The sequence below is a fragment of the Phyllostomus discolor genome, chromosome 10, assembly GCF_004126475.2.
Source record: "Phyllostomus discolor isolate MPI-MPIP mPhyDis1 chromosome 10, mPhyDis1.pri.v3, whole genome shotgun sequence".
Lineage (NCBI taxonomy): Eukaryota > Metazoa > Chordata > Mammalia > Chiroptera > Phyllostomidae > Phyllostomus > Phyllostomus discolor.
The window spans coordinates 56236010-56252225 of NC_040912.2; the positions used below are offsets into that span (position 1 = coordinate 56236010).

A 16216-nucleotide genomic window follows, 5' to 3' on the forward strand; every position below is an offset into this window, starting at 1 on the left:
AGCTTCACCTACAGCTTGGGATACAGTACTGTTCACATCCACAGCATGAGATGAGGGTAGCTCTCAGCTCAACTGGCAAGGTATGTGGGGCTTGAATTACTATAATGGATTAGTAACTAAGGAGCTTGCCTTGCAAAATGAATTGGAGAGTTCATATGAAGAAAACAGACATTCTGAAATTCAACTCATATTGGTCCATAAATGAGAAAACCTTGGCTCTAAAAAGTTGTATGTAAAAGATTTTTTTCTCAAGTGAAAATCCCAAATAAATGCTGAATTTACAACTTTGTTTTTAGGTCTCTACAAATACACTATATTTGGTTTTTAAGAAGAAGCATGTTTATGTTAGTTCAAACACTAAATTTTAAGCACAAACACATGCTCAAAATGCAAAAGAAAGAATCCTTTCTTCATTAGTGTGAAAATAGTCACTTGAAAATACATTGTATTCTGGGGAAGGAGGTTAGAGTATTTCTAATTGTCTAAATTTCCAAGTGAAATTCTAAAACAAGTAGTAATTTTTAGCCTACAGCATCACCCACTCCCATAGAATACAATATTGCCTCCTGGAGCTATGCAAGGAACTGTCCTGGAATAAAAAATGCAAAGTATGAAATATAGAGAAGAGCAAACAATAAGAATATTCGCATAAAATTACTGCCTAGACTATGTGAATATAGATTTGTTTTGTCATTAATGCTCCAAATAATCTCAGAAATATAATAAAAAGTACTCAATATTTTTTCTAAAACACTAATATATTTTCTATATGGCTCAATAAGACATCAAATCTGTAGTCAAAGCAAATTATTTGAGAGAGCATATGTCCTGGTGCATTCAGTGGAAAATAACTTTCAGGAAAAAAGGGAAAGTTCCTCATGTAAAGTGTATCTTAATATTCAAACTGCTTGAATTAAATAAACAATGCAGGATTATGCATTTTATATGACAATCTTTATGTGATAACTCAGGGAAAGACAATACTCCATGTCCTACTTATAAATTCTGAATCTAAATTCATGATTTTAGTTAAGAAAGGAAACACTAATAAATTTTAATATTATTGTCAGTACTATATTTGAGGAAAATTAAGATTCTATACTCTTATCTACACTGCCTAACCATAAATTGTGGAATAACACTGAGAATAAGCAGGGTAATCTAAAGGCATTCTGTTTAACACACTGGGTTCTTTAACATAAACTGACATATTTGTGCACACATTTATAAGGCTTAGTGACTATTATTAGGCTGTAACTGCAGTTGTTCTAACATCTAATAAGCCATGGTTGGAAAAACAAAGGCAGGTTAATTTGTGATTTCCTCGACTCATTCAGAGGCAAATTAAATGTCAAACAGCTAATAAAGAACATATTTCATTTTATGAGATTTTAATTTAATTCTGCACTGTATCATTGATGCCTTAATACAAGGTGGTTTATCTAAAAATAAGATCAATTTATAAACCTTTCAATAGAATCTTTAACGATAATATATGATACCATAATTATTGCAGCGCCTGCCATCCTTCTAAACAAAGATCTGTGAGCATTTCCATTGTCAACATAAATCCTGTTTTCAAGATTTATAATTTAATCTTTGAAGTTAGCACCAGAACAATTATGTGTACAAAATAATGAGAATACCCACAAATTCTGTCTTTTTATAATTAAAAATATTTATTGTAAAAGGTTAGTAAGCTCACTTGATCTCATTTTCTATAATATAATTATATGGCAAGAATTTGGGAGTTCAGTAATGTGATTCCAGCTCTGTGACTACTTGTCCCACTGTCTACCAGACTAGACAAATTGGGTATCCCCGAACACCTTTTACAAAGAGCCTGGCCAAAATGCTGGGCACTGTCCCCAAAACTAACAAAGGAGATGACCACTAAACAATAAATAACCAGGCAAGACCCCCACTACAATAACCCCACTACAATAAAGGCACACGCAAGGTACTTTGAGGAACAGCCAGCCAGCAAAGGTGAGGTTTTAAGGGTTGGAGTTTAAACAGGACCCTGCCACATAGAGCCAGAAGATCACTCAGGGCAATGCAAAGAAAACAGCATGTTATAAAGGCACAGAGGTGTGGCTTCTGCTAGCTTCTCAGTGCCGCCTTCATCAACCCAGTGTCTCCAGATAGGACTCTGCTAGGTCACAGACACCCGCTCTCATCACACTCTGTACCCACAGTGACATTTCACCTCAGAATCTTCCAGCACTCTTTTGAGGCTCAGTATTATCTATAAGCCTTACATTATGGAATCTTTGGAGGACAATTTAATCAACTGCTGCTAAGTATCCTAAAAGCTTGGCTGGAAAAGCAGGAAGCACTAAAATCTGTAAAAACTCTAGCTCAACAGTCATTATCTGAAAGGCAACCCTCCCCCCAGGATTCTCCAAACTCAACCTAAATTATCTTGTGGTATTTTTTTTATCACTAGTGAAGTAATACTACAGGCACAGCAATCAGGGACTAAGACACATTGTGTGGACTCTATGAGAGCTTGCTGTTATTAAACTCTGCCAAAGAACCAAATACTTGGGATTTTTACTGATAAATTCAAATTTGAATTTAATTACAAGGCAAACAATATAATGAACCCAGAGGAACTAGCTCCTCCAATTGCATAAAATCATTTTTTGAAATTCTCTAACATGACTTTGAAAGAGTGAAAAACTCTGAAATTCCATAGAAAAATTGATTTAAATTACTACATCACTGCAGAAACTGGAGTCAGAGAGAATCAGCCATGCAAAACCTCTGTGTAACGGGTGAATTACATTGCAGGTTTAAGCCAGAATTTGGAATTTCCTTCTCTCTTGGTTTATTTGAGTATATTTTTAGCAGACTTTAGAACCCTGGAAATACTTGTGTTCCAGTGAAAAGTGAGAAAATAAGTCACGAGTTTCTGTTATCTCCCTCTATAAATACCCACTTCTCTTATACTTCTTATAGAAGTCTGCAACACAGATTTATTACTTACCTCCAGGCAAATTTGCTCTGAAATTACAATTTAGTAATGGAAGATGGATCCAAAAAACTGTTGGTAAAATATGACATGTGTACTTGGGCATGTAGTTAGGGTTGTTAATATCAATTAATTCTGTTCACAGAGGAGGACTTGTTTTAGAACAACTTCATTTTTCTTTGGCATATATGTAATTACACAGCTATAACTAATAGCTATGGAGATGCAATCTACCATCTAAATAACCAGCATTATTCTTCAAAGTATTATTCACACTTTTCTCACTTTAATGTCTCAGAATGAAGGGTGATTACTACATATGACTAAATGTGTGTGTGTGTGTGTGTGTCCATTTTTAAGGAGCAGCCTTTCCCAGTAAATTGTTCTACTTATTATAGTATATGACAGATTTTTGGATAATACAATAAATACACACAGACACAGGCATACATACACATATTTTAGTTTGCAAGCCTACTATTCCTTTTCACCAAAACTGAGTAAGATAATATTTATTTCCACAAGATTTTCTTCTTCCTTTTCTAATGTATGTTATCACCACTACTCTTTCCTTTTATCTTTGTGTAAGTGCTCAATCACACTTGCCATTTTGTTTGGGTGACATTCCCATCAATCAAATAACTATTGGTATACACACTACAGGAGCTATGAAAATTTACCATAGAAATTTCATTACAATTCATGGGATACCTAGGACAGGACTTTGACATAACAGAAATTTTAGCATTAAAAATTTCAAACCCATTCTCAACCAAATACATATTTTGTGTGGTAGCCTTCCATTAGTCCTCTATGTTTTAATTTAGTATTTATACCCACAGGACACATGTCAGCAAAATATATAGGAAGTACTTGTCAGCCACCTAGTATGACAGGCATTTTTCAGGACGTGTTAGCGATTTGTTTCAGTGTGTCCAGGTACAGATAGGCTTGCTGTATTTCAAAAGTAAACCCTACATTTCTCTCACGTCTTCAACACACAATAGCCATATTCGAAACAAAAAGTTCTGAGACAATAAAAGCTGGTATTTTGTTCTGTTTCATTACTAGGTAAAGTTTTAATACTTACACATGCATTGGAGGAATTGGAGATGGATCGTAATGGTAACGCCCCTCATGATGTCTTGCATCGATTGGCACAGGAGGATGGAATGCAGGAAACAGGTGAGGAGGGTCTGAAAAAGAAAGTCCAACCTGTATAAAAGGAACACTTTGGAACAGAATTTCAATTCATGAAGCAACATTGCAAAACAGTCTTCATAACTTATGCTGAACCTACTTAAAGAAACTGTGGAAGAATTCTTTAGAGTTCATTATGAGGCTTCGTGAGATACTGCAGAAGAATGACCAAATCACTAACACCTGCACCTGAGAAAGTAGAGCCTATGAAAGCAACCAAAACCCACAAAGGAAAGCAAGAAAGAAAAACATATGAGTCCACCCTGAAAGAAAGGCTGGCCAGAATAAAAGGACTGAGTCACAAAACCAAAAGGAACAGATTATGAGACACTTATTGTTTTTAAAATTAGTCTGTCAAGCATTTTAGATAAATATGTAATATAAAAACTAGTTTCATTTTTCCCATACCTATCATGTTTTTTAAGGGAAGAAGTCCTTTCTAAAGTCCCTCCCAGAATCTATAGCATACACAAACACCCTACATACATATATCACACTCACAATGCATACTACCCACACCCTATAAACATACTACACATGTCCACCACACCCCACATACCAAACACAACTACACATACACTTCACATACACACACCACACATACCGCATACCCCACACACATCCCAATACCACATCACATACAACACATAGCCCCCATGTACTCCACAAACACTGCACATGAACACCATACCCACTCCACATACACAAACCATGCACCATAACCAAGCACATATCCCACACACATCCCACATACTGCACATACACACATCCCACACAACACATAGCCCCCATATACCCCACAAACACATTACACATGCACCCCATATATACTCTACATATACACACCACATAAAAGCACATACCCCACACACATCCCACATATACACACCACACACACAACACATAACTTCCACATACCACAGACCCCACAAACACAGCACATACACACCATACCCCAACACCCATATACCCTACACCACACACATTCACACCACACATGCATACCATACCACACACAAACACCCCCAGATAACATATACCATATCAAACACACTGCACATAATACCACACCATGTGCAAACATGCCCCCCACAAAACACATACCATACTACACACCCCAAATACTATACCACATATCATATAGACCACACACACACCACACATCATACATACACTACACACAAGGAAAACACATCTTTTATAATTTAAATGCATGTTCTCATTCTTCTTGGCTTGAGTTATGCCTCCATAGTCCTAACACTGGGGCAGCAAATGCATGGGTTGGCAGCATAAATGCTATGAGGCCATGCTGCAGGAGAGAAGCTGACTCCCTCGAACTGACAAATCGTGATCTGGGGCAAACTGAGGAATTCCTACCCTACAGCCCTAACATTCATCTTGGCCCCAGACCAACCCTCCCTCCTGTTCTTCTCAGGCTGGTGTTCACTGTTTCCTGGGTTCCTGTGTGCACACTTAACAAAATGGTTTCCCTACCCCCACTTACTTGTAGTAACTTATGCTGATTAACTCTTAAAATCTGAAAATACTTTTTTTTTCTTAAATAGTGATCCACAGCAAAAGCTGGAATTTGCTACATTTTATCATTAGAAACATGGGTGTTATTTTATAATTAGCACTAAAGTTGTTCCCCAGTTTCAAGGACCAAATAAAGGAGTTCAAAACCTAGAAATGTGCCTCCACAGCTGTGTGATATTACAGAAAACAACCAAACTTGATCTTCAATAGTACCTTCCACACGTGATCCAGCCTGCACACAGCCATCAATGCTGCTATTGCCCATACACTGCAACACACACAAAAATTGATATGTACACCAACCTGCCTCTGAAGGACTTTGAGTCATTTCTACAAGTCTGAAGATCTGCCTAGACCTGAGGGTAGCAGGAAGTACAGGCAATTCCAAGTGAGATACTGAGAATAAGTTCTGAGCGATGGCTACAAGAAACACAGAACCTTGCGCAGGGTATGTGTTGGGGGATTACTGTGCTAAACACAGACAAGGGTGTAACCAGTACTCCCCACTAGGAAGTTCCTTAAATCCTAGTGGAGGATTATTATGTGTATATGTGTGGTGAATTCAGGTGATTCATTTTCCCCCTATATATTTCTCTTTTTCTAAATTTTCATAAACATCTCTTAGAATATAAATAAAACAAGCTTTTTAAATTGTATCTTTTTCTATTGTGTTTATCTATTTTGTCCTTTGCATTCTATATATAAGGGAAATCATATGATACTTAACTTTCTCTGTTTGGCTTCCTTTTTTTCTTTTTTATGACATTAAAATACCTTCCCATGAAATCAATAAACAAAACAAAAACAGACTCCTAGATGCAAAGAAGAGACTGGTGGTTGCCAGATAGGAGGAGATTTGGAAGGCTGAGTGAAAAAGGTGATGGAATTAAGAAGTACAAATTGGTAGTTACAGAACAGTTACAAGGATGTAGAGTATAGGGAATATAGTCAGTAATATTGTAATAACCATGTATTGTGCCAGTTGGGTACCTGAAATATTGGGAGAACCACTTTGTAAAGAATGTGACTGTTTAAGAATTATGCTGTACACTTGAAGCTAATACAAAATAATGTTGAATATAAACTGTAATTGAAAAAAAATTTAAATAAATATAAATAGAATTATATCTTATTTCTCTTGTTTTGAACTTTGACCTTCCTTTAAGAATCTAAAGCCCTGGCTGGCGTAGCTCAGTGGATTGAGCGTGGGCTGTGAACCAAAGTGTCGTAGGTTTGATTCCCAGTCAGGGTACACGCCTGGGTTGCAGGCCATGACCCCCAGCAACCGCACATTGATGTTTCTCTCTCTCTCTCCCTCTCTAAAAATAAATAAATAAAAAATCTTAAAAAAATAAATAAATAAAACTGCCTCATTTAAAAAAAAAAAATCTAATAGTATAGTTATGAGGGGAAACAATGAATGAAAAACTATTAACATAGCATAGATAGAACTCAAACTGTGACTGCACCAGATTTAGAAAGCAAGAAAACTTTTGTGACTGGAAAAAGATTATTGTACTGCAAATGTCAATTACTCATGGTATTTTGTGTTTATTGTAAGATAAAGTGGGGAAAGGAACCATCTTGGTATTGGCCTATCATTGTAGCTGTAATAGCATGATGTGTAATAATGCCGGGATTCAACAGGTGACAGCTATGCTACCTTTACACATTTGTAGAGTCTATCTGAAAAATATCAATCATATTTTAAGTGCATCACTTAGGACTTAGTAACATTAAAAGATGTCAAGAGTTGTTTTCTTGTAATAGAAATCTGTATGGTTGTTATACCAAGTTTAAAAGTTTATCCACCACTCTTGTCAAATTCAGTGATCCATATAACTCAGTAATACTGTAGGGCCAAAACGTCCTACTTTATTTACATTTTCAATAAAAATCATTCATACTTCTTTTAAAACAACATAAAATTAAGTGGAGTAATCTTTTCCACTAGTTTATAAGTCTGACACATACTCAGTGAATGTTTCCTGATTTTAAATCTTGAAATAGGCCCAAATGAATCAGATTCAGGTCCAGAGTCATGTGGATGGCCAGGAGATATGGCTCTCCTTTCTCTTACTTTCCTTTCAGCAGCTGCTCATGCAAACATGCTTGCCTCCAGCAGACTTTAAGTTTAACACATGCCATTTGCTCTTGGAGATAAGCAAAATACACTTACTAGGACTTTGTGTAAATCAAGCATGCATAAAGTTTAGCCCAACTCTGAAAGGCTTTTCCCCATGTACCATTTTATGTGGCTGTTTTGAAGTAAACTGTGACTATATCAGAGTTGGAAGACATTTTTACTCTCTTACTTCTTTGCTGTTGGCTATGTTCTACATGATTAAATTCTCTCCACCGAGTAAGTGGGTATTAACTGTATCTGACTTTCCCTATGTGGGTGCACTTATACATTATGACAAAGCACAAATCAACATTTTTCAAACACAAAGAGCTCAAAATGTGTGGATTAATTCCACATTCAATATATGCTTCACAGATTCATGAACTTACAATCATTATCTATTATATGAGTATTTATAATAAAGGTACAGTGATTATGTGCACAGGGGCAAAGACCAACCAGTTAATCCAATACAATCAAAACAGTGTATCTAACCATTATAAAATACTATTACCCAAGAAAATCCTCTAATACTATCATGGATATTTAAAAGGCATTGCCATGTTTTCATTTTAAGAAATTATTCTGCCATGGCTGGCGTAGCTCAGTGGATTGAGCACGGACTGCGAACCAAAGCATCGCAGGTTCGATTCCCAGTCAGGGCACATGCCTGGATTGCAGGCCACAGCCCCCAGCAACCACACATTGTTTCTCTCTCTCTCTCTCCTTTCCCTCTTTCAAAATAAATAAATAAAATCTTAAAAAAATAAAATAAATTATTCGAACTGGGTTTGAATCCACTGTCTCTGTCTCTCATCCGCTCTCCTTTCAGAATGAAAGAGAAAATGACCAAGCACTGTGAAAACATGTGAGAGGAGCCCTGGCTGGCGTAGCTCAGTGGATTGAGTGCGGGCTGGGAACCAAAGTGTCCCAGGTGCAATTCCCAGCCAGGGTACATTCCTGGGTTGCAGGCCATGATCCCCAGCAACTGCACATTGATGTTTCTGTTTCTCTCCCCCCCCCTCCCCCTCTCCCTCCCTTCCCTCTCTAAAAATAAATAAATAAAATCTTAAAAAAAAAAGAATTACCTTAAAAAAAACACAAATTCTCTGGTCAAATAAATTTTTAAAAACAAAGAAAAGAAAACATGTGAGAGGAAAGTAAAACACAATTACTATAGTCATTTCTCACTGTTATATGTGTTTTGTGAGTATAAAAGTTAATTCTCACTGACAGTTTGTGATGCATTTTATAGTGCTCTTTGCATAGTGTTCACTAGTGTCCCAAGGAAATTTATGCATTATGGAATTAAGTTAAATAAACAACAAAATTTATTGTTATGATCTGATTTGACCAAAGACCAAGAATTTTACTGTTTATATTTGTTTCCCTCTTGATTCAGTGTAAAATAACTTCTCTTAGACTGATAAAGCCTATACAATTATACCTTATCTCCATTTTCAGTAACGATCACACCTTTTAAGCCACTTTCTGAAAAAAATGCAATGAAATACCTCTTCCAATTAAAGACATGCTTTACCATAGCTTACTAGTATAAACAAACAGTAAAAAGCAGAGTAGAAATGCCTTTTAATATACGTGGCATCACATGACATTAATCCAAAGAAAAAGGAAAAAGCTTAATCTTCAACCACCAAATGCTTCCCTTATGTCTTGGCTTGTCGTTTCTGTGTGGAAGGACAGCCACATATTCCATCTCAGGCCCAAGAAACTGTCCAAAAAAATCTGTATGACAAGAACAGGCCCATGTCACCAGCAGCCACCATAATTATCCATCTCACAGTTTATTATTTGCACATGAGCAGTGCAGCTGTGGAGCATCATAACTCAAATGCATGTGTAATAAGTCACCACACCACAGCCATCTCCTGTTCTGGCCTTTGACAAAACACCGCATGATGACTTTTCCAAACTCCAGTTAAAACTGCTGAAGCAGAAGGAAGTGCCACTAAACCCAGCTACCTCCTATTTATCATATAATTTCCTGACTGATCATTCCACAAACCAGCTGCTAAGTGCAGTGTACTCTACCATCAGCAAACTAACGCACTAAATGGAAGACAGGGAGAGTAATGTGCAGAACCACTGGAATCAATTGTACTAAGGGAATTGAAATTCTACCAGGTGGAGTGAGTCTGTGGAGCAGTGGTACCCAGTCAACTGTACATACTTATGGTTGCAAAGATGATTTATTATGGACTTATAAGAGGTTTGACTATAAGACAAAATTCCTCTACATTAAACTGAGATTTGAAGAGTGCATATCATCTGATGCTTGAGCAGCACAGTCAATACCCTATAAATGCATAATTGACTTGACATCTGTTTAAATTGAAATGCATAGTAAAAATATTTGTGCTGGGTACAGTTGTCAGTATTCGATTTCATGCTGCCTGTTATCATGCTGCACATTAAGGATCTTGTTAGGAATGAGAGGCAGTGATTTTTAGGTCTCTTCACAATATCATGGGTTGATCATCAAACCTGTACCCAGAGAAAGACACTTGGAGATTTATCTTCACTTGCATCATTCTCACAAGAAGTAAGTGTTAGTAACTCAGGCCATAAGATCTGTTGTATGCCATTCTGGGACTCTTTTAGGGTTTGAAATTTATATACAAATGTTGTAGATCAAAAAAGAGAGATCAAAGTCAACTGAGTAAGTGCTCTGAAGAAGTAACTCACCAAGTATATTTGTGTGGCCTTAAAGTGCATAGAAATAGCACAGGAGAACCCACAAGAGTAAAGAGCACAAGTTCTCCTAGCTCATTTAAATACTGAAGTTGTCTATATACTGGCTTTAGACTTTATTTTAAACCAAACTAGAGATTATTTTTCCTGTCATTAGAGTCAGCCATGCCTGTAAGAATGTCTAGTTCCCACAAATTCACTTGCCTGTCATCATTAGAAACACTAAAACCCCTTGTGGTCAAATCCACTATGCTAAAACCAAAATAATTATCCAGCATTTATCAAATGAGAGACCTCAAATGAGAAAGAAGGAGTAGAGAGAAATAGACCATCACCACCCCAATGAGAGGGTAGAGGGGTATCCCAGGCCTCTTCCCACCTTAGGCATTTCAAGTCATTACCCTGGCACATGGAAGACTTTTTCCAGTTGGCCTGAGGGAGCTATCACCATGTGGATTGGCTCCAACACCTGGACTGACCCCCTTATTCACCTATCCTGCCCCTAGACAGGAATATGTCTGTGGAAAACACTGCACCATAAAAAAAGCTGATCTAGCTCCTCTGAAAATGACACCCCAAGGATGCCTGCTCCATAATGTCTATGGCAACAAGTTCATTTGTGGCCCTCCTGGTCTTCTATGAACAGACTTTGAGGAGTGGCACTTCACAGGGACCAGCTATGGACTTGATGGGCATCCTAGTGGAATCACCCCAGGGAACACCTCAGAGAGCAAGAGGAATCCTCCTACTGGTCTTACAGGCATGTTGTGTAGAGTGGGAAATGTCTCTAGAGTCATTAGGGTGGATTGTTTTGTTCATAAGACCCTCTGTAATATGGTGAAGCATTAAGAAACTATATTTCTTCTAGTGTACTTTAGAAATCTCATAGGTGCCTTTCATTTTAAAAAATCTATTTTTTGCCACTTTATACCATGGCAGAGCCTTAACTTGGAGAGCATATGTTATGGGAGAGATGCACAAACTACTGTGACATAGGTTAGTTTTTGCAAATTAATTTTTCTTGGAACACTGATATGCTCTTTTGTTCACATGATGCTTCTGGCTGCTTTGGCACACTATGGCCCACAAAACCCACCATGTTTATTATCTGGCCCTTTACAGAAAATAGTTTGACATACCCTGTCCTAACATATCACAATAAAATAATTTTCTGAAATTTTCACATTTCAGAAAAAAATATACACCATTCTTTATCAATATGTTGTTTTTGGGTGATAATATTATATATGTAAAAACTCTATATGCCAATTTGTGTGACTTAAAAATATCTTTATAGAAGTATCCATACTAGTAATTATTCAGAAAAGGGGCACTTCCTCTGATTCTAGCAAACCATATCCTAAATAAATTCTAAGAATGATAATTGTTGAAACTGATTACAAACCTAACAAATAATTGCATTAATCACTTAACATTCACAACTTTTAGTTTCCTTATAACTTAAGTAAAATATACACACAGTTACATAAAAAGCTAATTAACAAGAGCTATGCTGCTTCTAAAACCCAATAAATTTTTACTTGTGGCAAGTGACTGACAATTCTGACTCCAGGGGCATTCCCCACTACTCAAATAGCCATCTTGCTGTCATGTAGTCTGTGCAAGCATGTAGGCATATTAAACTCATTTAATTAACATTTCAGACCTAAATGCTAACCCAGCACTATAGTGTGGTCATAACAAAAATATTTGTTTCCAAAAGAAAATGACAAACAGTCATCTGCAAGTTCCCAGTGGCAGAAACAGGCCACATTTACCTACTAGCTGACCATGAAATCCTTCCATTTAGTCTCTGGAATGTATCTTGTTTATGATCACAAATATATGTACCCATGACATTTTTGTTGTTTCTAGCTTTCCTGTCAGTATGAGAGAAAAAGAAAACCAATAGAAGGAAAGGCAGCACAAGAAGAAATGAGATTTACAGTCATTATACCCAAAATGCAAACCAAGGAAAATCACATGAAAACATATGATGAATCATTACATTTAAAAGTGTCAAGTCCACTGCTTTTAAATACATTAATGGTGTATTTTCAGTGACAATAAGTAACCTTGGAAATTAAAAATGGAAACTGGATACTGATAACAAATTCTTGTATCTATAACCACATTTTTATACAGCACAATTTAAAATCTAAATTTACAGTTCCAAAAACATAATTAGGATTCCTAATGCTGATGAAATGCAAGCAGAAAATGAAATGTTTCCAGGAAAAGCATTTCAGATTTAAAAGTATCTTAGATTTAACTGCAAAAGCTTTGGAGACATAATGGACTTAGAAAATTATCTGGTTTCATTAGTAAATTAACCATTAATGAACAAAGATGAGGTCTAGAAGTTGTTTGTATCCTATCCAAAATAAATCTATCCAAAAAGTTTCCAAATTCTTTTTCAGTGTTGCAAAATTAGGTAGTGAAATGTGAAAGAAAAAGAATACAAAGCTTTACATTTTATAAAGTTCATGTACATTACCTCATGGATAATGACAATCCTAAGATCATCATTTTCAAAGCTTTAGTATTATTCCCCCACATCTTGTTTCTCATTATTTCCTATATTGCGGCAATCCTGAGAACCAAGAAAGGAAAATTCCATTGCTCAGAGAAGCTAAATGATCTACATAAAGTCACATAAACAAGGCTTTGTGGTTCAAGTAGGTTCCACTACCAGGGCACCCTTGGAGGTGGTAATTCTAATGTCATTCCTGTCAAGGGGTAGTATTCCAGGTGTGGTAACAGAGTCCCATCCCCATCCCAGCCCTGCTCCTGAAGCAGGAACACAAACCCAGACCACCTTGATAAAGACTGACTGGGCTCAGAGGTTTAGAGTATCAGGGGGGTTCACCTTTGTCTTCAGAGTTCCTCAGCAGAGAATGCTGCCACTAATCTGAGGGCCACTCATCCAGTTCACCTTGGGAAATAATCTGAAGGCACTGGAAAACCAGCAGAGACCATACGAGTGTGATGGTTGGGAGAATTTTGTAGCCAGTAATAAATGAATGAAGCACATATACATTCTGCTCGAAATCAGGCAAGAAGCTGTTAGAAAGTAGGCTACCGATGACTCTCTTTCCCATTTCCATGTTCACCACCCACGGCATTTTTAGTTTCTGCCTATCAACAATTAAATATCTTCCAAGGTTTTCCCACTTAATAGTAATTAATAATAATATTTTAAAAGACATTCATGAGCATAATTATAGTAGTTCCCCTTATCCCCTGTGGGTGGGTATATTCCAATACTCCCAGTAAATGCCTGAAAACCAGACAGTACAGAACCCTATACACAGTATATTATGTTTTTTCCTATTCACACATACCAATGATAACATTGAATTTATAAATGAGGCACAGTAAGTGATTAACAATAACTAATAATAAAATAGAACAATTATAATATTATAGAAATGTTATGTGAATGTGGTCGTTCTCTTAAAATATATTATTTTGTGCATTCAGACAGCATGGATACACAGAGCAAACAGATGGCTTACATCTCCAGCTATAAGGAGCCTGATGGTGTGAGACTTCATCACACTACTCAGAACAGTGCACAATTTAAAATTTATCAATTTTTTTTATTTGGGGAATTTTCCATTTAGTATTTTATAACCATGGATAGCTAAAACTGTGGAAACCACAGATAAAGGAGGACTACTGTGCAATGCACTGATTAAAGTGTGTCAGGCACTGTACTAAACCTTTTATGACTAATTTATTTCTTCCTGTGACCCTAGGGAGCAAGTGCTAAGAGTATGTCCATTTTTCTGGAAAGGAAACTGGTTAAGGCCTTGTCCAAGGAAATGTGGGGAGAGAGTAGCAAGCCAGTGTCTTTTTCTCTTCAAAGCAAGTACTCTTAAACACTCTAATACTTACCATGACACTGTAAGAGTGCAGGCATTTTATCATCTTTTATCTAAACTATATTCTCCAGATTTACATCCCTAAAACCTAGAATAGACGAGTTCTCTCCTTGCTTTGAAGAAAACACACAGTGGTCCAGGACAGTCTTCCTGTTCCAGCCCAACATTTTTACCATGGCATTTAAGGCCCCCAACAACCAAGCTGTATCTGGGATACTTCTATCAGAGAGTTGTTGCTCTGGCAGGCAGCATTCATTATCAAGGCTCTGTTGTCCCCTCAGTGGAAAACAAAGTCCCTCTTACCCAAGTGCAGCTCTGTCTTCAGGTTTCATTCAGATGCTACCTCATCGGCCAAGGTTCCCTGATGCCCTGAAGGACTACTTGCTCTTTCCTCCCCTCTCCATCATTTGGGTTATGGAGGCCCACCATGGACAACCTATGGAACTCTATTTGCATATACATTGTATCCTCACCATCTCCTCTCTCACTAAATTAAGTTGTCTGAGGGCCCTTGTGTTCCTCTCTAGGCATAAATATATATTCACTCAATACAGATGATCCTCAACTTCACTTACAATGGTTTGACTTAGGATTTTTCAACTTTATGATATGCATTCAGTAGAAACTAGCTAGGTTAAGCCTAGCTAAGTTAAGTAAGTTAAGTGTATTAAATACATTTTCAATATGTAGTTATTTTCAACCTACGATGGATTTATCAGGGTATAATCCCATTGTAAAAGAGTAACATTTGTACTAAGCCGTAAGCAGATAATACATGTGAAAAACGAGTATCCACCATGTTCTACTACCATGCCAGGTAATGTGGTGACATGCCCCTGCCCTGGCACATGGTCAAATCAGAACTGCCTCCTTTTCTGTCCGCACTATGTGGGATATGAGGGTAGAAGAAGCTTACTTATCCCTGTACACCCAGTAGGAACTCAATCAATGTTTATTATAAGAAAGACCAGCCTCCTTCCTATGCAAGGCAGGATTTCCACTACTTCATGGTCCTCCAACAACAGGCAAAACCAGGGACAACAAAGGGAAGCCCCACTTCTCTTCAGAATTGTTCTGTGCAAGTTTCCAGAACATGGGAGAGCCAACTCCCAGCAGATGCCTGAGGCAAATCGTAGCCCTGAAGTCCATGTTTCAGCCTTGCAAGACTGCCTGCTTTCCACTGGGCTGCAAGTTACTTTATATAGTCATAAGCAGTCACCACCCCACCCTGCTACCCCTAAGAAAGGGCAGACAACAGTATGCTCAGCAATAAGCTCCCTACTTGTGCCTTTTCCAAGACAATGAATGTCCTTTCCCACCAAGGCAATGTTGATGCTCCAGTCAATTCAGGATACTTAAGCAAGCTGCTAACATCCACATGGAAAAAGCTCTTTGACACAAAAGGCTGGATGGAGGTCAAGAGTTTAAAAGTGCATGACAGATATGACAGGGGCCCCCTCACCTCCACCCCCCTTCTTTTTGTCAATAACATCAAATGCCCCAGCTTGTTCTTAATGCTATTACTGTTATGCCTTTGGAATCCATTGAAATTCCAGCACATTTATTACACACTGGGAATATTGAAAGGCTCCACTTTCCTTGTTCCTTAAACTCTGAATTCTCCCTGTCCAGGAAGCATCATGAGAAGGAACACACAGAGCTTTTAAGCAAAGAGTTTATTTAAGTGCTTCTTTCACCATGATTGTAAAATAGTAAAGTGTACCAAGTGATTCCCTTGGGAGGATAAGCAAGGAAATCAGAGTGAAGTGAGAGAAATCT

General features: G+C 37.3%; 1 protein-coding gene across 5 annotated transcripts in view; it reads right to left on the reverse strand.

Moving 5' to 3' along the window:
* GLI3 (GLI family zinc finger 3) overlaps positions 1-16216 on the reverse strand; it is a 284476-nt gene that overhangs the window by 111077 nt on the left and 157183 nt on the right. For all 5 annotated transcript variants that reach the window (XM_036010813.1, XM_028525323.2, XM_036010812.1 and 2 more), the window contains one exon: positions 4068-4173. In XM_036010813.1, coding sequence (XP_035866706.1) covers positions 4068-4173 — 106 coding nt within the window. The remainder of the gene's footprint in view (positions 1-4067; positions 4174-16216) is intronic.